This window comes from Macrosteles quadrilineatus, unplaced genomic scaffold, assembly GCF_028750875.1.
Source record: "Macrosteles quadrilineatus isolate MER2022 unplaced genomic scaffold, UCM_ALF_1.0 Scaffold_19__1_contigs__length_3004403, whole genome shotgun sequence".
NCBI lineage: Eukaryota > Metazoa > Arthropoda > Insecta > Hemiptera > Cicadellidae > Macrosteles > Macrosteles quadrilineatus.
The window spans coordinates 2897312-2922254 of record NW_026542612.1 but is presented as its reverse complement, the minus strand read 5'-3'; the positions used below and the strand labels follow the sequence as shown (position 1 = coordinate 2922254).

The following is a 24943-nucleotide window of genomic DNA, read 5'->3' as shown; positions in this document are numbered from 1 at the left end:
GGAATTTTATGTTTATCATTCATAAAAAATATTTCTTTATAAAAATGGATTCATTTACTATAACATTTTCGGGTACAGAGTCAGAGCTAAAGTCAGTGTTCTTCCCTCCCATAGAATTAAATGATGATTATGTAATTGGATTAGTAGATTTTCAAAGTTATAATTCTATATTTAATGTGAAAAAACCTCTAAATACTTTAACATATTACAAAGTAGAGAAAATAACATTACCAAAAGGAGATATCTCAATTGATGATTTAAACCAGTTATTAAATGGCAAACTTAAAGTTATAATAGATAAAAATGGAGAAGCATTAATTAATACTAAATCCAAACTTTTATTCAAAGGGCTTATTCCAAAATTAAATCAACTTAAAGACAAAAAATTAACCATTAGTGAAGGTGATGATGTTTTCTATTATGACCACAATGCTCCAGTTACAATAGAAATTTCTGAAGGAACATATGAGGTGGTTGAGCTTGCAAAGGAAATTCAAAAGCAAGTCCCAGACTTTTTCCTTACAGCTAATAATAAAACTATGAAAGCTACACTACTTTCTAGCCACGTGTTTGATTTTACAAAACCATGTTTAGGGTCTGTTTTATTGGGATTTAAAGGTGTTTCTACTCCTGGTGTTCAGTTTGAATCTACAAATAAAATAAACATTAATAATGCAAATGTGATTAGAGTAAAATGTAATATTGCAAACGGGTCCTATTTAAATGGCAACAAATCACACACCATACATAGCTTTTATCCAGAAGCTCCTCCTGGCTACAAAATTATTGAAGTTCCAAGAAATATTATATATTTTCCTGTAAATAAGAGAAGTTTAGATGTTGTCAGTATTACATTTGCCGATCAGCATGACAAGGCAATTGACTTTAACGGAGAAGAAACTACAATTACTTGTCATATAAAAAAGATATGAGAATTTATAAGAATTTATCTATAAGTGTACAAAATGCTAGGTTCCTAAAGTCAATAGGACTAAAGTTAAAATTTTCTATTAATAAAAATGGAAGATTTTCTAGACGTTACAGGGAAATCCCAATTCGACGATAGTATGGTTAAAATTACAAATCACTCCTATGTTCCCCACAATACTTTAGCAATAAATAATTCTGATGAAATTCGAATATGTATTAATAATCAAGATTTGCTAACTCTCCCATGTAGAAGTTATCTGTATATTAAGGGAGAAATTGAAAATCATGATAAAGGTCATTTTATAAATAATGCATTTGCGTTCTTATTTGATGAAATTAGATACGAAGTCGCAGGTAAAGAAATAGACATTGTAAGAAACCCAGGAATTTCTAGTCTTATGAAAATATTGAGCTCTTACAATAAAACAACTAAATTGTCAAATGTAGCATTTGATTCTGACACGAATTTAAAAGAGTTCCATAAAGGTGGCAAGTTTAGTACATGTTTACCATTAGAGTTGTTAATGGGTGTATTCGAGGATTTTAATAAGGTATTAGTAAATGTCAAACAAGAATTGGTGTTGAAAAGATCAAAAAATGATTTGTATTGTATATTAACAACCGCTAGTGCTCCAGCCAGTGGCACTGCTGATTTGATTCCTAAAATTACACTTAACTCAATTCAATGGGTTATGCCACATGTGATACCATCAGATGGGGAGAAGTTACAATTACAAAAGATGTTATTGCAAAATAAAAATTTGCAAATTGCATTTAGAAGTTTAGAGCTGCATGAACTTCCATCATATCCTAATACCACAAGACATACATGGTCAGTAAAGACATCTTCAAGTTTGGAGAAGCCTAGGTATATTATATTTTGTTTCCAAACAGCTAGGGATAATAGTGCACGAAAAAGAACTGATGAATTTGATCACTGTAAATTAAAAAATCTCAAAGTATTTCTAAACTCTGAATATTATCCTTACAGTGATTTAAATCTCGACTTTGAAAATGGAGATGTCTCTAAAGCTTATGAGGTTTAGAGGGACTTACTATAATACTATCCCAGATCCTATGATTAGTAGGGCCGAGTTTATGAAGAAATATCCACTAATCGTAATAGATTGTTCTAGACAGAACGAAACAGTGAAGGAAGGAATTGTTGATATTAAATTAGAGATTGAAACTGCAGAAAATGTACCAGCAAATACATCTGCATATTGTTTGATAATACATGATAAAGTGTTTGAGTACAATCCTTTGTCAAATGAGATAAATAAAATGTAAATAAAAGATGAAAAATATTCAACAAGAATTGGTTGACTCTGCAAATCAAATAAGAGAGAAATATAGAGCTTTAAAACGTGGCAAGTTTCTAGATGCTGAAGAGAGGTTCCAAACATTCCAACCTTTACTAGAGCCATTACAAGAATTAAAGAAAATCACATCAGAGAGGCCTCGAATGGAGATACTCCCAATGACTCCATCTAGAATATCAATGATACCAAGATTACAACCATTACAACCATCCACTCCACAGAAATTAGATTTTGGTCTTTTAGCATCAGACTATTTAGGAAATTACCTCAGTAAAAGTAGTATGACAGACACTACATATGGTATTAGACGAGAAGCAAATAAATTTTTTATTGGAAATAAGGAAGTTGATATTGCCAATGATGATGTTACAGTTGCAAATAAAACCTACAAGGGGACAAAAGGTTTATGGGAATTGTTAACGTTAAAAGAACCTGAGAACTATACTCAGGCTGATTTGCAAAATTATAAAGAGATTTTAGAAGCTACAAATGGACATTTAAAGAGTTACAAAGATGGTGCACCAATTTCAAGTAATAGACATACTAAATATCTTAATATAATTAAACCTCTATTTAAATCTGTTGGTGAAGGTTTGAGACAAGTGACTGGTAATAAAATAGACTATATTTATTGGGATGATCCTAATGAGCTTGTAGATAGGTTAAGACTTCTTTGGCTAAGTCGCCAAGCTGGTAACTCAGGAGTGGATAATGAAATAGATTCCATTATTGAGGAATTGAGAGAAAGTGGAATTATTTATTAAATAAAAATATGTTTATAGATAAATTTTATCGTTTATATAATCCATATAATAAGCCTGCAGAACCCAGGGCGGCAACCATGAGTAGTGAACCTACTTTAAATTTACAAGACGATAGTTGGAATTGTTTAAACCGTAAAATTGGTAATGTTAAAGATGGGGAGATTGTAGATGATGTATCAACTTTGGGACAGACATTAACTAGAAAAGGTGATGTCTTTTTACAAGGTAAAACTAAATATGAGTTTTTAGAATCTAAGAATAAAAATTGGAATGCTAAAAAACAGAAAATTACTAATGTGAAAAAGGGTGAAAGTTTAGATGATGTGCCCACTTTACAACAGACTTTAATACGAACAGATGGTGGTACATTTGTACAAGACAATAATAATTATGAATTTTTAGAATCAGAGAATGGTGTTTGGAATGCTAAGAAACGGAAAATTACTAATGTAGAAAAGGGTGAGAGTTTAGATGATGTGCCCACTTTACAACAGACTTTAATACGAAAAGAAGATGGTAAATTTATACAAGATGATAATAATTATGAATTTTTAGAATCAGAGAATGGTGTTTGGAATGCTAAGAAACAGAAACTTAGCAATTTGATGGAAGGTACAGATAGTAAAGATGCTGTGAATGTTTCACAAGTTCCAAAAATGGAAGCAGGCTATTGGAGTTTTTATAATAAAAGGTTAGTACGTGTTAAACCTGCCATTGATGAAACTGACTGTGTTATAAAAGAACAGACTATAACTTTTGATAAAAAAGAAAAATGTTGGGATGCCAAAAAACAATTTATAAGGAATCTACCAGAGGGAGAACATTCGGATGATATTTGTCTAATGTCACAAGCTATGCATTACGATGGATCAAAATTTGTATATGGAGAAAAAATTTTTAATTTGATGGAATATAATCCTGATTTATTAGTTGCTGACCCCACATCTTTGAGTGGATTTAAGTATATAGATAATAGACCATATATACCAGAAAACTATGTATTTAAAAGAATGGAAGATAATCTATTGATTGGGGCTAATGGTGATGTATTTAGAGTTACAGGAAAGGATGATGTTATAAAAAATGAATGAAATTGCATACGAACTTCATAAGCCTGCAAGAAAGAATTTCATTAGAAGGTCTTTTAAAGTATTGGGTATAAACGAAACCATACAAATAGATTTAATTGATATGCAAAACTATGCTAGAGAGAATTCTGGCAATAAATATATTTTAACTTTAATAGATACATTTTCTAAAAAAGCTTATGCTGCTCCACTAAAGAATAAGACGGGTTTGGTGGTTACAGAAGCCATTAAAACCATTCTACCAAAGGGGGTTAAAAACATTCAATCCGACAGTGGAAAAGAATTTTTTAATCAATATTTTAGCAAACTAATGAAAAAATTAAATATTAATCACTATCACACATTTTCTACAACTAAGGCTGCAATTGTGGAGAGGTTTCAGAGAACTTTAAAGAATTGGTTATATAGAGAATTTAGTGCTCAGGGGAGTTATAAATGGTTGGATTTACTTCCAAAGTTAATTCGAAAATATAATAATAAGGTGCATAGATCTATAGGAATGAAGCCTAACCAAGTGAGTATTAAGAATAGTAAATATGTGCATGAGAGGTTGCATGAAAGCACTTCTAAAGTAGTGCAAGTTAAAAAGCCAAGATATAAGGTAGGTGATAGCGTGAGAATTTCCAAGTATAAACATGTTTTTAGTAAAGGATATACCCCAAATTGGACAGGGGAACTATTTACAATAGCAGAAGTAAAGAATACAAAGCCTGTGACTTATATCTTGAAAGATGAAAATGGTAATATAATCAGAGGAGGCTTCTATACAGAGGAGTTGTTAAAGACCAAATATAAAGACATGTATTTAGTAGAAAAGGTAATTAGGAGAAAGGGTGATTTATTGTATGTCAAATGGCTTGGGTTCCCAAGTAGCCAGAACTCGTGGATTTCCACTAAGGATGTCCAAGGGAGCATGCCCACGCCATGAGCCGAGTTCGCACATACATGATTTTGAAATAGAAATATAATATATCAACTGGAAAGGGGAATGATAGATGTACTAGCAATTGTGCATGGGGCAGAGGAAAGTGGTGAGGGGGTGAGGGGTGAGGGGGGGGAGTTGGCCCAAAAACCTCGCACCTCAAAAAACGGCAGCGACAAACTATACTACTATACATATACACATACATGGGTCAATAAATGGTTTATTTTTTATTTTTGCTTAATATCAAATATATTTATGGGGAATAACTAAGAAATAAGGTTTGACAATTTTTATAGGGATTTGTAGGCAAAGATCAGGATTTTAGATTTGGTGGCCAAAAATAATCCCCATAAGAATAACATGGGAAAAACGTGTCTAAAGTGGGGTAAAACCGGTAGTTCTCCACTACTAAAAAGTTTTAAGATTTACCAACAGGGTGCAGCACTATATATTTTTTGCATTTATGAAAAAAGCTAATTTGAACTTAGCAGCAACAAAACACTGTGATTCGCAATGAGAACTGTCAAAGTAGGATTGTTTACAGTTATGTTTATGTTTTTCATTTCATGAATAATTTGTGATGTTTTTCGAATTGTTGATAGTTTATTTTTCTCTTTTGTTTAGGTGAAGTGGTAGAACATTATGGCTATGGTAGATGTGTAATAGGCCTACTATAGAATACTGTAAATTTAAAAAAGCAAATTTTATCAAACTTTGTCCTCCCTTATTGCAAACGCAAAGCTTGAGTATAACTGCAATAAGCATTTTATACTTATATTCCAACCCCGTACGAAGGACGGGTACTCTGCTAGTTTATATATATGTGTCCGTTAGCGCGATAACTCGAAAAAAAATGATCCGATTTTGATGAAATTTGGCACAAACGTGTAAACCTACGTTTATTCGAACGAGTTCGCGATCCAGCATAAATCGGCCCATGGGAACGGGGGTTTATGGGGTAAAGATGGGTTTTCCCCATTTTTCAACAAAAAATTTTGCAATTTATTTCTAAACCGTTTTGTAGAACTCAAAAAAATTTAGTATATAAAAACTAAAAAATAATTTAGTATATTGAAGCGCTGTTGTATGCCTAACGGTAACGGAGAAAATTCAAAAATAGTGTAATTTAAAATTCCCATGTTATTCTTATGGAGAAAATGAAAATTGTTGTAGTTTACTTATTTATGGATATATATTGATAAAATTTGGCAAATGTATTTATTTCATCCTATACTATAGACGTATGGTCAAAAACACTTTTACCTTCCCCGTAGGAGCAAACCTAAGCACTCGTTAAATCTAATGTTATTTAAATAGGGAGTAAATAAGTCTTATTTGTGGAAATATTTGAGTAAAAATGTAATCAGATAAGTTGAAATTCGCTTAGTCTGCAGGTTTTCTGCGGTGGGGGTATTTTGTTGTTGCTTAGTTCAAATTAACTGTTTCTATAAATGAAAAAAAAATAAATGCTGCACCCTTGTTGGTAAATCTTATAACTTTTAATGCTTTTGCATACCATAGAACCAACTTTTTTAAGTTGAAACAGCTGACTAAATTATTTTATTCCCTTTATGAATACTCATAGCATGGGGAACCACAGAGCCGCTGGGGCGGAGCCCGAAATGATTTTTGAGATAAGAGTATGCCATGCCTATATGTAAATCGGGAATGTTAGCTATAATCATACCAAATTTCAGCCTAATCCGTCCAGTAGTTAATGCGTGATTGAACTTCAAACAAACACACAAACTTTCACATTTAATATTAGTAAGATAAGTCTGGGAATGCGTTTTCTATAACAGAATGAATATTTGGCTGCAGTTTACAAAAGTTTTAAGAAAACTAAATCTCTTTTGTGGTTTGGTCTATTTGAAATCGCCAGCCCAATTTAGGTACCCTTCCACCTAGGGCCCATCAACAAAACTCGAAGGTATCCAGAAGAAATACTCAGATTTCTTGGTGTCCGTCAAGGCGTGAAGTCCCAGTGGACATCCTTTAAAATAAACGGTGAATCAGTCATCGTTGCAGCCTGTAGACCTAGCTCACTTGCCGATGTCACAACGTTTTTTGTGGTCCAGTTTACTGTATTTATTTTATGTTGTGTTTACTGTTGATGGTATATTTTGACTGTTGTAGTGTAGTTTTACTGTTTTGTTTCAGTGTAACATTCATTTGTCACTTTAAATTTCAGACATCCGCCAAGCCACGATCGATGTTATTATTGATATTTTCTTGTTTATTTTGTTAATTCTTCTGTGTCATCATTGAACCAGAAATAAATACTGTAAAAAAAGAATTTAATAATATTTTCTGTGGTTAAATAAAATGCCACGAGTATTAAGAATGAGGTTTGAAACCCATAGAAGACTAAGTTTAGTACGTGAATTAGACAAAATTTTGTGAACGCCGCATTGGATTAACTGATAGATCTAGAATCTCATTCTCTTGGACCCATAATCAACATGCAGATTTTGTGATGCATTATATTTCAACGCTGAAAAACACAAGGGGAGTGTATACTGCGTGTTTTCTCAGCGGAAAATTGAGCCAGCTTAATGTAATGTACCTACGTGTAAATGATTATCTGAAACAACTTTCTAACTTACAAACAATGACACCAAGTTGATGCATTTTAAAACCCATGGCAGAAACTTTAATAGTGCTTTACCTATGGTAACTTCGTGCACTAAAATAAAAAATGACGTAGGCGGGCCATACATTTTCACTGTGAGTGAACGGTCAAGTTCAGCATCGTTTAGGGATTAGAAATCTAAACCAGCATGACACAAGCTGCTACGGGTCCGCGGAATTGGCTAACTCTGGAACCCGCTAACCCCATGTTAAACGCCCTATCTTCAAATTTGGTCGATGAGAGGAACTCACTAACTTGTTCGGTTTCGGAATTGGCTAACTCCGGAACCCGCTAACCCGCTCTAGAGCCGGGTTAGCGAATTCCGTCCTCGTACGGAAGTCGCTAACTCGGTCCCTCGGCGGAACTCGCTAACTCCCAATCAGAAGCCTCGCGGGCCGTCCAATGGGAGCCAAGCACGAATATTTTTGGCCAGTGTTGCCGAAAGTGTAGTACCTATATCGTATCGGTACCATAATGTCGTATCCTACGATTAATTAGGAGTAAGAGCAACGTAGTCGATAAAATAAATATATTTAGAAGTATATTTAACATTATTCTTATTACTATTAGGGTGGAAAATGCATTATAGTCTTACCATAGCCTAACCAAGTAAACTTTACATCCCATTGTAAACTTTGAAGCTCGTTTTTCGTGTCTAGTTCATGTCCGGTGACACTGATCGCTAGTGTCGACAAAATTGTGTTTCTATTATTTTATAGTTAACTTCATGATTTGTTCTTTACCGTTTGGTTATATAACTAGGGGACGTGTTATTAGTTGTGATTAGAACGTTTTATTTGGTTAAACGAGGTTTTAAATTACTGAAAACAAGAAACAATTGTAAACAAAACACGACCTCTAAAGACAGTGCGCCGGACAGAACTAACAATACAACTGTCTTCAGATGATCCATAAGGATGAGAAATGTACTAATATAAGGGAGTATGTTTTATATGTGGGTTTCTTACTTAAATAGTAGCTTATTGGTATGCAAAAAGATAAAAATGCACATTTAATTTGGATCTATTACATGTTATGAAATATATTTTCGTAGTCCGCCATTTGTTTCTTTTATTCGAATAAATACCATTTTGTGAACTTCTGCAAATAAAATTATTGAGTTCGTATTTTATATACTGGGCTTGTAACCTTAAATCATAAATCATAATAAAATTTACACGTTAAACGTCATTACAGAATTACATTGTAGTGGTAATGTATTTTTAAATAGAGCTATTGAATTTAAATAAATATTTATCAATACATTATAAAATGGTAGGCCTAATGTGCATTAAAAGTTAGTCTATGCATAAATACAACTTGTAAATTTCTTTTATCGTAGGCTATTAGTGTAGAACCCGGGCCATCCTCTTAATTTTGTTGAATTAATATTAATTTTACGTCTTTCAGTAGGCTTACTTGTTAAAAGTCTGGAGTTTTTCTCCAGGCTGGTTCTAAATGGACCCAGGCGTTCTTGTTTGTTACAATTCTTATGAATGGTGGCCATAGCTAAAATTACTTGATCTTATCCAAAAACAAAGCTATTGTCTATTGTGAAGCTCACTCAGTACTGGGGAACGGTGAACCGAGCAATGGCTTGGTATTGTTTATATCGATTGTGAAAGCAATATAAAGGAAACCCAACACTCAAATCAGGAAAATCCGTCAATTCGTTTATTAAGAATCGTGAATTAAAATAACCCTGTCACGTTTTATTATATGAATATTATATCTTCTCCTATTTTTTACTAGTGGTGCTTAGGTGTACAATCTAAAAACGGTTTTAAAACATGTAACATTATTGCTAAAAAATGCAACACATTTTAGAATTAGGCAACTATTTACCCTCCAGCATTGGTTTAGCATTAGCGCGCAGGTCGTTTTTTAAGCGGCCGAACTATAGTGCTTTGCTACAATGCTTTGGTTCAAACTATTAGGCCTAGATAAAAACTTAGTCTATGTCATCATATTTGTACACGTAAGTTGGACGGTTCAACGACAAACATTTAATTTATAAAATCTATGAATTAGTTATGAAAGTTACGATGGTTGATGACTGTATTAATTAATGGTTTTGGTTCATTACGACATTACAATTAAATCTGTTTTCCCGTGTTTAAGAACTTACGTGTATTTTAGCTTAATTTCGTAGAGGTTTAATTATTTAGTACCAATTAAACTAAATTTTGAATATTTTTCATTTTCTATTATTTTCTTTTATACTGATGGCATTTATATTTAAGATCGAAATCATAAACATTTAACTGGCCATTGTACAGTTTAATAAAAAACACTTTTTCATGATTTTTTAATTGCCTTTTAATTACTTTGGGCTAGTTATCTGTTAAAAGTGGAATTGATAACAAAAAACAATAACATTTACTGTATCTTTATAGACACTGACATTTTGAAATACGGCAGTGTACGATTATTTTGTCGTACAAGTTGGCAACGCTCCGAGCAGTGGGCGCGGCCGGGTTAGCGACTTCCAGAGTTAGCGAATTCCGCCGCGAGACAAAATCGAGTTAGCGGGTTCTGGAGTTAGCCAATTCCTGACTGAGACGGTTAGCCAGTTCCAAAGTTAGCCAGTTCCGACACACGACCGAGTTAGCGAGCTCCTGAGTTAGCCAATTCCTACGTCTCGCTGCTACGTCCAAATTTATTTCTACGACACAGAGCAGGCAAAAGACCAATCGTCGAATAATGTAGCATCAGTGTTCCTGCCAAAACGAGTGTTTTCACATTCACGGATTACCTTGATGTTGCTCCCGATCTGATCTAAGTCTTGTCTTTCAAACGAAGTCAAGATCTTCATTACTAACAATAAGGTGAGGAACATAAGGTACTGCCCAATAGATATTTCGTCACGATGATTACCACCTGTATCAATTTTGTAATAATATTACGGTTGAAATGGAAAAAGAATAAAATAAAATATTGCCATTCTCAAGCTATTTAGGAAATATTTCTGCGACTGTTTCTTTCAGTAAATAATGTACACGCATGTCCGTATAATTTTGTTTAACTCCTATAGTTAATTCCTATAAATCTTGTTTATCAGTCAAATATAACACCTCGAATAGACTTTTTTGCACCTTTAGCCATTTTATGAAATAGAGGATACAATATCCTTCCCTGCTTTCGCATCTGCTCACAGCTACATTAACTTAACTAAACGCAGGAAACTGTTAAAACCAGGAAAACAACAGTGCGTACAGTAGTCGCAGTTAGTCTGGGACCCTTGTGTACTAATCGTCCCTCACACCAAAGCCATGAAGACAGCGCTGAGGCGCTGAACAACCCCAGAGAGCCGTGTGGGCCAGATGTTTTTGGAAATGAGCAATACTCCCCTCTACACCCCCCGCCATAGCGCGGCCGCGCACCCAGACTACTAGCTACGACTACTGTACAAGTACATTGACATGTCTCGAAATGGTCTGAACATAGCATGGTGAAGGGGCCGGAGCCCCCCTGCCTGACACTGAAAACGACAACTATTGTCAATAAAATTGCTGTTGTATTTTGGTACATACATATTAACAATTGTTAGTATTGTTCAATGTCTATGTTCATGTTTGGTCCAAGCTGAGCATAAAAAAACACGAATTAAAAACTTATAATACCCCCGGCGCAGCAAACCTCCCGACTAAGCGAATTTCCACATGCCTGAATTGATGTTCAATTGAATGTATTTAATTAACACTAGGTTTTATGAGTAGGCTTGCTGCTACAGGGTGGGTAAAAAAGAGTTTTTTTTTAATATTAATAGCTTAGTATAAAATAAATAAATTTACCAAGTTTGATAAAAATATATCCATAAACATGCAAACTACAACATTTTACAATATTCTCCATAAAAATAACATGGGAATTAAAAAATAGAATTTTTTTATTTTCTCCGTAACCAATAATTGTACAAAAACACCTTGGTATACTGTTTTTTAAGCTCTTTAAAAAGGTCTGGAGAGAAATTGGGAAATTTTCTGTTTAGAGGGTCAAAAATTAGAAAAAACAATTTTTACCCCATAAGACCCCGTTCCCATGGTCCGATCATGCTATTTCGCGAACTCATTTAAGTGTATGCCGCCTTACACTTTCAAACAAAATGTTATCAAAATCGGACAAAAAATACACTTACACACACACATATATATATATATTTGAACGGATGGTGTTTTTGGCCTCTGGGGACATCAAAAGGAAAAAGTAAATCGGTCCCGGACCTAGGTCTTACCTACCATGCCACCTACGGTAATACCTACTTCCCTTATAGGGAAATTCGCTAAAACCAAAACGAAATAAAATACGAAACGAAAACAACAAATCCGGCCTAAGACGGCCCTGAAGGAGCATTTAGATTATTTTTGTTTTTAATTTACTTTGACTTTTATCTCGAAGTAGTTCGACTTTATTCTTGAAGTACTTCGACTTTATTCTCGAAGTACTTCGACCTTATTCTCGAAGTACTTCGACTTTATTATTCTCGAAGTAGTTTGACATTTCTATTTCTAGTATAATTTCAACACACACAACACTTATCTCTGTTTCTGTCGTTGTCTTTTAAGCGTCCACTCACTTATGCAAATGTCATGCTTCGATAAAGAATTGAAAGTATTTCAGGCTGTTGAAGGCATAAATTAAAATATTGTTCGATCAGTTCATTAATGTCATATTCCATGATGTGTGCTAAAAAAACACTATCTCTATCTGCCAATTCTGATCAAAAATATGTCAACAAAAGCACCCCTACATCAACAGTAAATGCTCATAAGTAAAAGTTTATATAAGTCCTGTGGAGGAACTGTCCAGCAATCTGAACTTGTCACCTCTTGCCCTGCGACGTGACGTGGCTGATGTTGTTCTTCTCTGGAAGATTGTGAATGGTCACATGAACTGTCCAGATCTCCTAGCTGAAATCGACCTCAGAGTTCCTACAAACACAAGATCTCGAGATCTGCTGGGTCGAAGATACCACTCAACCAACTTCGACTTCAACAGCCTTTTCGCAAGGTTTATTCGCCTGGGAAATCGAGTTGCGTCTGGGTGTGACCTGTTCTTCGATGGACTTCACCAAGTTCGTCGGCAGGCCTCCTCTCTCTTCTTTCTGGGAAAGACTAGTAATTAATTATTGTTGTTTGTTTATCGTTATTTTCTGTTGTTGTTATGTTTGAGTAATTATTGTTGTTTAATTGTTAATCTTATTTTTTGTTGTTGTTATGCTTTGGATATTTATAACCTGTTATATTTTTGAAAACTTATATTTATTATCAAACTTTGTATAACTATTTTGTTGTACTCTACCATCATGATTGTCTTTGTAAATTGGCTGCTGCCGTTGGAAATAAATAAATAAAACATAAATAAACAGTTTAAGGCACGTTTTGCTTGGAGCGACAGGTGCGACGGTCGCGCAGCGACTGTCGCCCAGCGGCAGTCGCGGGGTGGTAGACTGTTTTGCTTGGAGCGACTTCTTCTTCCTGGCGTCATGAGACGTGGTAACGCCAGTGCACCTAACCTCAAAAGGGCGCACTATAAAGTCACTAAATAAATTCGATTAATTCACTTAGTAAAACAGGTAAAACTTAACAATTAAGTATTCTTTATAGGCCTAGTTATTTGTTATGAGAAACATTCCAAAACTGTAATGTCACAAGCCAAAATGTAATAAAATTACTTAATTTATCCGTAAATTGCAGTACACAAGCATAACTTGAATTGGAAATCAGTGTTATAAATAACCTCCTCACAGAGTGAAAATTATATTTTGTTGATTGTATTGTTAATGAAAAAATATACCATTATATACTCAATTAATATTTGAATAGCCTCTTCTTACCACATTACTGTAATAATTGGCTTTTTATATATTTAAACATAAAACGCCTGACGTTTAAGCCAATTTGATCAATAACCGTTTATACAGAACAATTTGAATCACCTAAACGAAAATGTAATATTGGAAGTCTTTAAAGTCGACAATCTAAATAATCTACTAAAAATAACTTGTTATATAATAACATAATACTAAGCTAACCTGACGTTGTTGTACTTTATTCTTTGGTCTTTGAAGGAGATATGTTTCAAATCATAAAGCGCAGGGTGTTTTGCCACTTCTTCTAAACGAAAATGTAATATTGAAAGTCTTTAAAGTCGACAATCTAAATAATCTACTAAAAATAACTTGTTATATAATAACATAATACTAAGCTAACCTGACGTTGTTGTACTTTATTCTTTGGTCTTTGAAGGAGATATGTTTCAAATCATAAAGCGCAGGGTGTTTTGCCACTTCTTCTAATAAACGGTCGTCTTCCTCAATCCTCACCACTAAAATTTAACTTAATCCCAGACGTTGTCCGGGTAGCCAACGACGCCATAACGAAAATAAAAGGTAATCAAACTTGTCAAAATGTTGTACACTATAAAAACAATCAGAAATATAACTGTCGCTAAGCGACTGTCGCCCCTGACTGGTCTTGGAGCAGTGCCCAGCGACTGCAGCTCGCGGCTCTAGCGTAGCGACAGTAGCTTCAAGCAAAACAGGACTATGCAAAACCCCTTTGATCAGTGTCCCGCGACTACCGCGCAGCGACCGTCGCACCTGTCGCTCCAGGCAAAACGTACCTTAATAGTTGTGGTTGCAGTTGCCGTGAGGAGAGGAACTACTCAACTACTTCGAGAGATAAAAGTGGAAGTAAATGAAAAACAAAAAGAAACTGAATGTACCTTCAGGGCCTTAGTACCGGCCAGAGTGATTATGATTATGGGGATTCAAGTTCAGAATTAAGTAGGTAGTAATTTTAAAATTAATTTTTTAATTAAAAAGTTAATTTTCTAACTAAAAAATTATAAAATAAATTTAAAGATTTTCTTAAATCGACGTGAGAGGCTCTCCCACAATCCCCCACTTCTTCGCAGAAAAGGTTCTCATCAGTTTCATACCGTATTGTCAATGAATTGCTTTTCCGACATCCCTGCAAAGCACGTTTGTGGCACTGAGCTATAATGTGGCTTCCGCAGGCGTACCAACCCACTATTACAATCCGAAAAAGCGCCGATGACCGATGAAAAGAGCCGCTAACTTCAACTTCACAACGGTGTTCGTTGTTCGTGTTTGTGTGTTTGTGTTTGTGTGTGTCACAACACAAAGTTAGACTGGCCAGGCCTTCCGCTTTATTAGACAATGGAAAATGAAGTTAAATGTGTTGTAAAGTGGAGTGGTAAAGAATATGAAGTTGATTCATTATCTGAAAACGACACAGTCGGAACACTTAAAGATGCAATTTATAAAAGAACCGGAGTAAGGCCTGAGAGACAGAAACTGCTCAATCTAAAATTTAAAGGTTAGAACAGAGTTAGGTTTATAAAGTAGACCTAGGCCTGGAAGCTACATTAAAAACATACCGTGTTTATTAACTTAAGTTATTAATTTATAATTATATTATAACTAATAAAATCTGTTGGCTTAGCTCTTAACTTTACCATAACTTACAACTTTTTACCGGTAAAAATTTGCCGATTTAGGACTAAATAAAAATTTACATCAAATTTATAGAAATTTCAAGGAGAACCTCAATTAAACAACTAGGCCCTAAGTTTATTCTCATTTGTTTTTAAGTTACCGTACTTATTCATTAAAAAAAAGATTTATGAAGATGATTTATGGTAAGTTAAGTTAGGCTATTGGGTTCCCCACTGAGTGCGGCCAAGCGGCAATAATGAGGGTCGAGGCGCCTTGGGGGTGGACAAGGCTGCACTTTAGATTACGTCCTAAATTTACTCACATAGCCTACTGCAGTTTGGTTAAGGTTAGGTTTAGTTTAGAACAGCTTCATTTTATAATCAGCTAATGTATAGGCTACACTAGGGCCTAATGTAGGCCTAAGTTATAATAGTAAATGTAGGACGTAAACTTAAGTGCAACAATGGACAATAGACGGATTATCAGACCTAAAACTCCCCAGTGGTCCAGGGAAAGCTTGTTGTAGAGGGTAAAAACTTATACTTCCAGGTAGTACCGGTAAGTTTATGTAATTGTGACGAGCAAGAAAGCCAGTACGGCAAGCACTATGCGGTAGTTCCTATCACACAGGGCACAGAGTCTTCCTCCAGCGTGCGTAGTAGGCTACAATATGGGAAACGAGTGCAAGGGGGGTTAGGAGAAGCGAAGGTGTTGGACTTTGTGCTAGACACCTTTTAAGTGAAGATATCAAGTTTGAGCTAGACAGTAGTGCCTACTGTGGCGCAAGAGTTTTTTGTTTTGTTGGGGGCGCAAGAAACAGACACTTACTTACGGTACCTTTGGAAAATATCTGGAATAGCTTGACAGTAGAATTCTCCTCACTTCAGTTCCCACTTATGACTCATCTCTGCCACTGTTTGCATATTAGCCTATCATTGACTACATCTTAAGTTAATCCCATTGTTTGTAGGCTATTAATGTTTTATGTCATCTTTTCATTACTCATTAATGTCGGTTGCTTTTGTAAAATCGGGCGAGAAACATATTAACTTATCAATTGGTTACCGTAGCAAAAAGATAAGTTACTGCCGTGTTTTTGCTCTGATTGATTGATTCTGTCGGGGCGGACCTTGTCCTTTACACCATCACGTGTAATGAACCATATTTTTGGTCATATTACATAATTATTTAAACAAACTGAATACAAAACTAAAATAGCCTAACGGATAGTTTTGCGCATGGTTTCTCGTCAGTGACGATGACGAACATTTTAAGTATATGGTTTAAATGGGAGTGTGACTTGTAGTTTTCTCAAAAGTTCATGGGTACTTTGGGCTTTATGGATATCCAATGTCTCTGTTCGGATGTTTGTCCTTTATGCGTTGCCTAACCATTCATCCGAACACCATGAAACTTTAGAAAGTTGCTTTACATTTGACTGGGGTTGTTTGTATAAAAAAAATTGAAAATTCCATCAGAGCTCTGCCCTAGTGGTCATTATAAAGTTACAATGTTATCTTTGTGGATAAAAGATTTGTTTACATTTGAACAGATGAATACTTTTGAATGTAGGGTACACTCTTAGCCCTAGAAGTGGCCAATGGTCCTGGCGGGACCATTTCACCGTGCACCCTTAGAATGGCCATGGTCCCGCCGGGACCATTTATGTCCAAACATTTTTTAACGCTAAAAACTAATTGATAATTATCTTTAAAGTGCATAATTCATATACCATTCGAAAGATAACATTCTAAACTTTCATTTTATTGTATAAACGAACCTTCTAGCGTCAATATGTCAACGTAATTGCAATTTAAATTTGAATGAAAATTTCCGCGCGAATCTACTTCCACTTGTAGTGTTGCGTAAGCGCTAAACACATAAAGTTAAGAAAATCATAGCGAGGTTAGTTTGTTCCCTATCTGGATGCGAGTTATACCACTAGATAGCAGTAGGGTTGCTGAATATTTTGGCATAGATTATTTTATCAATACATCGATAGCAAAGAACATATGATTTTTAGAAAACACGTAATTTTACAAAAAATAACAAATGGCCAATAGTCCCGCCAGGACCATTTCTAAAGTCGAAATATATATATAATGGAATATTTATAACTATTCAAATATAATATCCTTTTGTAGCGTAGGAAACGCAGAATAATTTAGTGTTGAGAAATGGCAGCCCTGCTCACTGTAATTTCTGTGTTCTGTCAGCAACAAAAGAAAATTGCCATCTGACCAAGTTACTCTGTTTGTTTTGTGCGGATCAGCTGACTTACGTTTTGAAAGTAAATATTGTTCGGCGAATATCTTGGGAATCATTCTAATTTCAGATTTTAGCGAATTTCCCATATAGGGAATAAGCTATTACCGTAGTACTCATGGTAAGACCTGGACGCGGGACCGATTTTTTTTTTCGTTTTGAGGTCCCTAGAGGCCAAAAACACCATCCGTTCAAATTCATATATATATATATATATATTTATATATTTATATATATATATATGTGTCCGTTAGCACGATAACTCGAGCAAAAATGATCCGATTTTGATGAAATTTGGTACAAACGTGTAAACCTACGTTTATTCGAACGAGTTCGCAATCCAGCATGATCGGACCATGGGAACGGGGGTTTACGGGGGGTTTTATGGGGTAAAAATAGGTTTTTCCTATTTTTTACCCAAAAAACATAAAATTTAGCAATTTCTTTTCAAACCATTTTGTAGAGCTTAAAAAAACAAATAATTTAGTATATTGAAGCGTTATTATGCGCCTAATGGTTACGGAGAAAATTCCAAAAAATTGTAAATTTAAAATTCCAATGTTATTCTTATGGAGAATAAGTAAACTGTTGTAGTTTGCTTGTTTATGAACATATTTTGATCAAATTTGAAAAATATTTTTATTTCTTACTAACTATTAACATTTTACAAAAAAAGAACAGTTTTACCCTCCCTGATGCAGCAAACCTAAGTACTTGTTAAACTAATTCTATTTAAATAGGGAATAAATGTTATATTTTTAAGTAGACATTTCAGTGTAAATCCAATCAGTCAAATGGAAATTCGCTTAGTCTGCAGGTTTGCTGCGGCGGGGGTATTTTGTAGTTATGTAGTGTATTTTGTTAGTAATGTTTATGTGTTTTAGGCCTAACAGTAATCTTTATGCATGAATATAAACTGGAAAGTCTAATATCTGAATTTTTTTACATAAACGGTAAATTTTTAGTTTTTTTGTATCATAAACGGGTAATCAAAAATTGTTTACTGCCTACAATGTGACATATTTGTATTCCTTAGTTTATAACTTACAAGAATATGTGTAGGCTACTATATTATTATCACTAATTACCTTACATGAGTTATCTCCTAGTTACTAATTATTCGTCTCACGTGACAAACCTTGCGATTTTTCGTATTTTCTTACATAACACATGTAAATAAAAATATTTCCCCCATGTGTTATACATTTCTATAAAGAGAATTGAATGTACTATCACATTTTTATAATATGTTTGGCCTACAAAAATCTGTAAAAAATTTTTTTACAAAAATGTCTTTGAATTTTTTTCTATGTAAACGGTAAATTTTTGGATTTTTGTATTATAAACGGGTAATCAAAAATTTTTTACTGCCTACAATGTGACATATTTGTGTTTCTTAGTTTATAACCTACAAGAATATGTGTACCTACTATATTATTATCACTAATTACCTTACATAAGTCATCTCCGAGTTACTAATTACTCGTCTTATGTGACAAAATTTGAATTTTCTTCATTTTCTTACATAACATTTGTAAAAAAAATATTTTCCCCATGTGTTATACATTTCTATGTAGGGAATTGAATTTACTACAAAATGTATATAATGGTTTTGGTCTAAAAATTATACTGTAATAATAACAAGACTTTACTTTTGAAATTTCAATCAGAATTTTTTATGATTTTTTTATTTCGCAAAAAAGTTACTAACTCAGATTCAATTTTTATTTATATATTCAGATTCTCCTGCTTTTTTTGAATAAAATGAATACAAACATTGATAGGTTGAGTCCATATTTGTAATTTTGACAGATTTTTAAAAAAAGGTCTGCAAAATCACCAAAATGGGTTGGCCATTCCCCACTTCTAACATTGGCCACTGCTAGGGTTAAGGAAACAGCTTGTATTTAATAAGAATCAAAGAAAATTGACAATATTTCAACCGAATTTATAAGTTGGGTTCTCTGATATTCAACAATTTTAAAAAGTGAAGGTTCATCAATAGAGAGTACAGCACTACTTTTTCTTCTCCCCATGGTGAAGCACGGGTAAAGCAGCTAGTGTTATTTAAATTGATTTAGGTAAAAATCCTATAAGGCAATTGGAAATTTGCTTAGTCTGCACGTTTGCTGCGAGGGTTAGGAATAACATTGCCTAATTATTTTACTCATAGACCTATGAATCCTATGATGCTGTAATTTTAATCTCTGCAGTGAAAGAAATGTGCGTGGTGTGAGGCTTACTCTGGCTCCTGATCCAGAGGGATAAAAACATTGTACAATATAAGTTTAGGCCTACGGTACATCTAAAAGAGTTGTGCTTTTATTTCAAAATAGATTACCTTTTCATAAAATTGTAGGGTTGATCTATTATGTTTAGCTTAATGCTTGGATGTACATTTAATTTTAATTTTGATGCAGGAAAAATGCCAGAAAATGAGTGTCAACTCTCACTTATCAAAATCAAACCGGGATTCAAGATCATGATGATGGGATCTTTAGAAGAGGACATTGCTGACGCCAGCACTCCACCTGAGGACTTGCCAGAGGTTTTTGATGACTTTGATATTGAAGATGAAGAGGAAGTCGCAATTGAAAACAAAGAAGTGTATCTTGCCAAAATTGAGAAGCGAATTCGAGAGTATGAGGTAATTTAAGTGGGTTTTAGATAATTTAATGATTTTTTTATACAGCCTATGCCTAATCATGGTATGCCAAGAAGTCAAAAGTTAACTAAAAGAAAGAAATTTATGTTTGGGGATAACCTTTAAAAAATTCCTAATCACAATTTCGGGTTTTCCCAATTTTTCACTCACATAAGCCTATAACAAAGTATATCAAACAAATCAAATAGAATCGCCTTTATTTGTCTTATTATGTCAGTGATGTAGATATAAAAGTAACCTAATTTTGCTTTAGAATTGGAGCAAATCTGTATTGTAATTTAAGAATTTGTATTTAAAAAACTTCCCTGAAAATGTTCAATAAATCCTCCCTAAGGGCACAAACCTCAATTAAAGGCTTGTTTTCAATCACATTTAGCTAGAGATGGGTGTTATAATCTATTTATTTAATACGCGAGCAGGTTTTTTCTGACAATTACTCCTCTGAAACTACTGAACCGATTGACATGTTTTTGGTGTCATTGGAAAGAGTGTAACTTGAAGTTGTGCAGGAAACTTTTTTTAGGAAATAATTAGAGAGTGAGGCCCTGGGGCCCTTTTAAAGTTTTGTATTTCCCCATAAGATTAACTTGGGAAACAAAAATTGTTATGAAACTCCAGCTGCTGTAGGAAATTAAAAGTGAGAAGAAGAACGTATGTTAATTGTAAACAGTCAATAAGTTTGCTTATTAAATGGTTTGCTACAGACATTTACTGACTCGGTTGAAATGAAATATTTAGGCCTACTATTTGAATTTGGGTTGGCGTAAATATTACAGTGGAAAAAAGCGAGAGAGCCTGGATAATTTTATATACTAAAAAGAAAACTGAATTAACACTGTGCTGCATTTCTTGGTAATCATTGAAAGAGCCGATTTGCAAACTATGGAAACATAGGAAAGTCATAGAACACCACCAAGGAGAAGAAATAGAAATAATGTTTTTTTTTTTAGAATTTATAATCGTTAAAAAACATGATCAGCTTTTGAAAAATAATATTTACAAGAAATGTTGATTATATCGATCTGTTATGTAGGCTACATGTTGAGAATTTCAATAATCTTTGAGTCAAATCTTTTAAAGCCATAAGAAATTATGACTGTTATTCGTTTTAAAATAACACCTGTAATACTTAGCAATTGCTTGAATTCGAGCAACAGGTACACTAGTAGATTATAATAGATAAATTTTATTAGACAAGCTACATAGAATAGGTATAAAAGATAGAGCTTTTGATTGGATGAAATCATATTTCACCAAATAGGAAACAGTTTGTCCAAATCGTAAACCTTTCTAACAACTTCAAACATTATTACAACTCTCAACTTAGAAATTAAAAATGGCATAACACAGGGATCAATACTCTCAACTTTATTTTTCAACTGTTATTTGGCAGACATACCAACACCGACTGGCACAAGTAAATTAGTTCTATATGCTGATGATGCCACTTAAACAATATCAGATAAAACTCAGATAAATATCAGTTAAGAATAATATGACCACTTTGACTAGTTACTTCACTCAGAATAATTTAGCAATAAATAAAGAAAAAACAATTTTCATGAACTTTAAAACCCCACGGTCTGCAAAATATCCATTTGAAAGTCTATATATCGGAACAAATCAAGTACCTAATTAGTAAAACAAATAAAACTAAATTTGTAGGTCTAATAATAGATTAAAATCTAAACTGGAACTCCCATGTACAAGAATTAATTGCTAAAATATCTTCAGGTGTTTTTGCCATTAGCAGATTGCAGTATTTCTGTGAAACTGAAACCTCAAAACTAGTTTATTTTTCATATATACATTCAATAATATCTTATGGCATCTCCTTATACGGTTGTACAAGCTTAAATAATATGTATACAATTCTTAAATATAAAAAAAGCGGTGAGGCGTATATTGAAACCTCAACGAAAAACACATGTAAAAGAATATTTTATTTCACTTAAAATAATGACAGTTTATGGGATGTATATATATGAAACTATCATCCACTTCAAAATGGGAACATACTCTAAAACCATTAGGAAGTACTCGTGAGTATAATACTAGAAATAGAACCATTTCACCGATCTCACTCAGCATTATCGCCCCAAACAGGAAACGAGTAGACGGTCAGACACTAGGTTGGATATCCCAAGGATTTGGTTATTCCAAGGTCGGATATGAGGGGTTCTACTGTATTAGCGAATTTCCCAATAGTAAAGTAGCTATTATGGTAGGTGGCACGGTAAGACCCTAGACCCTGGACCGATATGCTTTCTCATTTTGATGTCCCTAGAGGCCAAAAACACTATCTTTCAAATTGTTATATCTTATCTTACTAATATTATAAATCTGAAAGTTTGTGAGTTTGTGTGTGTGTTGCTCAATTACGCATAAACTACTGGACGGATTGGGCTGAAATTTGGCATGATGATAGCTCACATTCCCGATTAACATTAAGGCATATTTTTATCTCAAAAATCCTTTTGGGCTCCGCCCCAGTGGCTAGCCTCTAAAACAGTAAACTTTTTTATTTTGAAAATAATAAGCATAAAAAACAATTAAAATTTGGTTTAATTCAAGTTTTATTTACATGAATTGAAATCACTACTTACTTACCGTATTGCATTTGATAATTAGTCAGAACCTCTGGATAAACTATGTTTTTTGTATATGAATTGTTTTCTGTATTGTTCTGTTCTCTTGTATTTGCCATATATACTCTGATTCCATCTGATGACTTGACTCTGCTAAATGCAACATATAACTGTCCGTGTGTTAAAACTGGTTTATCTAAGTAAACTCCAGCTTTCTGGAAGGTTTAGCCTTGTGCCTTATTGATAGTTATAGCAAAGGCAAGTCGTAAGGGAAATTGCAGTCTTTACATGTGGAAAGGCATGTTAGGATCTGTTGAAATAAGCTTTATTCTAGGCAAAAATATTATATTTCCCTTTCCAGATCCCGTAATAATTTCTAATTTTATGCATTTGAAAGCCAACACCTCGGCGACGCGGCCTTCCTCCGTTGTTCATTACTATATTTAGGTAGAAAAGAAGAAATACGATAAGATAACTATAGATCACCATAACTAAAAATTATACATTGCTGTAGTAAACAAACTGAAAATCATAAAAAGTACAGCTGGTATCTATATCAAAGGCTATGAGTACACAGATTTTCAGAAATACAACTAATACAAATCTGTGGCACAGCTGTTTTAATTTCAAAAGGATGTAAACAAATTAAACCCCATGTTGTTTTAATGGGAAAAGTTTTATTCTGTTGCGAATTTATGGTAAAAAAATAAGAAAAATGAATAGTTTTCCCTCAAAATTCACGTCAAGACCTTTAAAATAAGACCCCTCCGATCCTTCTACGGTCATCCAGTCACTCACAATTTCTTTACAAAAATTTGACTTACAGAATTATATATATAGATTAAAGAATTTAGTCAGCTGTTTCAACTTTACAAGTTGGTTCTATAATGTGCAATAGCATTAAAATTTATAAGGTTTCCCAACAGGGTGCAGCACCATTAATATTTTGTTTTTGCATATATGACAACAGCTAATTTGAGCTAAGCAGCAACAAAAAGCTGTGATACACAATGAGAACTGTCAAAGTAAGATTGTTTACAGTTAGGTTTGAGTTTTTAATTTAATGAATAATTTATGATATTGTGCGAGTGTTTGATAATTTATTTATTTTTTCTAATGTTTAGGTACAGTGGTATAACATTATGGCAATGGTAGATGTGTTATACTATATCAAACCGTAAATTTATGAACCAAATTTTATCAAACTGTGTCCTCCCCCCATTGCAAACGCAAAGCTTGAGTATAACTGCAATAAGCATTTTATACTTATATGCCAACCCTGTACGAAGGGCGGGTGCTCTGCTAGTCTATTATATACCTTACTTTACCTCCTTGGCCATTCAAACCTAAGCTGGTTTTTGGCCTCGCCAACAAGTTGCCTCCACTGTTTTCTCTCTGCTGCTTGGTCAATTTTTGTCCCCATCCGCTACCCCACCATAGTTTGGATCTTCTTAGCGGTCTGGCAAACTTCAGGAGACTGTTTTCTTCTCTTCTCGCTATGTGTCCTGCCCACCTCAATCTTCGGCTCTTAACAATAGTTACTATATCTGGGTCTTCGTAAAGTTTTCGGAGTTCTCTGATCCGCCATATTTCATTTTATTTTATAGGTTCGAAAATCTTTCTTAATAAATCTTTTTCTCAAAGACGATTAATCTCCTTTCGTTTTGCCATACTAGTCGTCATGACCATCCTTTGCAACGGGAAGGGAACGCTAAAGAGAAAAATCATGTTCGTAGATCTGCTGTATGAAAAATTATTAATTCAAAAATAAATGTCCATAATTTTGATAAAGCAACAACGGAATAATTTTAAAACACGTGGCTTATATCAATTTGGCAATTCTAACATTAAAAGTAGGGCTAATTCAAGTATAAGAACAACATTGAAACTTCGAAAGCCATCAGGGCAAATCCCTATGAGTGTATTACAATAAAAAATGACTAGGTCTATTAAGCCTGTCGTATATTGGCTCTGTTCATGGAAAAAATCAGCTCAGTTGGTAAGTAGGTTTCACTTTATTGACATACTCCAAACTTTCACTACTATAATATTAGGCCCTTCCATTCAAGTCATTGAGTTGATCAGTAATGTGTAACAATTGATATACTCTATTGCCTCCCTAATTATCATTTATTGAAGTTGGCCACTTCAAAAGATGAATTAACACCTTTTTGAGTTGATGAGCGCGCAATCAGCTCAAATAAAAAAATTAGAGGATCATTTCAAACAATTACTCCAAACCCAACCAGACAATAGCCATTGTATCAGTTCACCAGCTCAACTGATAAGGATGTTTCTACTG

The 24943-nt window shown here is 33.9% G+C and overlaps 1 protein-coding gene across 2 annotated transcripts in view; it reads left to right on the top strand.

The window, feature by feature from the left end:
• Positions 1-14805: 14805 nt before the first annotated feature.
• The window catches only part of LOC129005291 (ubiquitin-like domain-containing CTD phosphatase 1), a 44300-nt gene continuing 34162 nt past the window's right edge, over positions 14806-24943 (top strand). For both annotated transcript variants that reach the window (XM_054434142.1, XM_054434141.1), the window contains exons 1-2: positions 14806-15004; positions 19809-20035. In XM_054434142.1, coding sequence (XP_054290117.1) covers positions 14845-15004; positions 19809-20035 — 387 coding nt within the window. In that variant the 5' untranslated portion in view covers positions 14806-14844. The remainder of the gene's footprint in view (positions 15005-19808; positions 20036-24943) is intronic.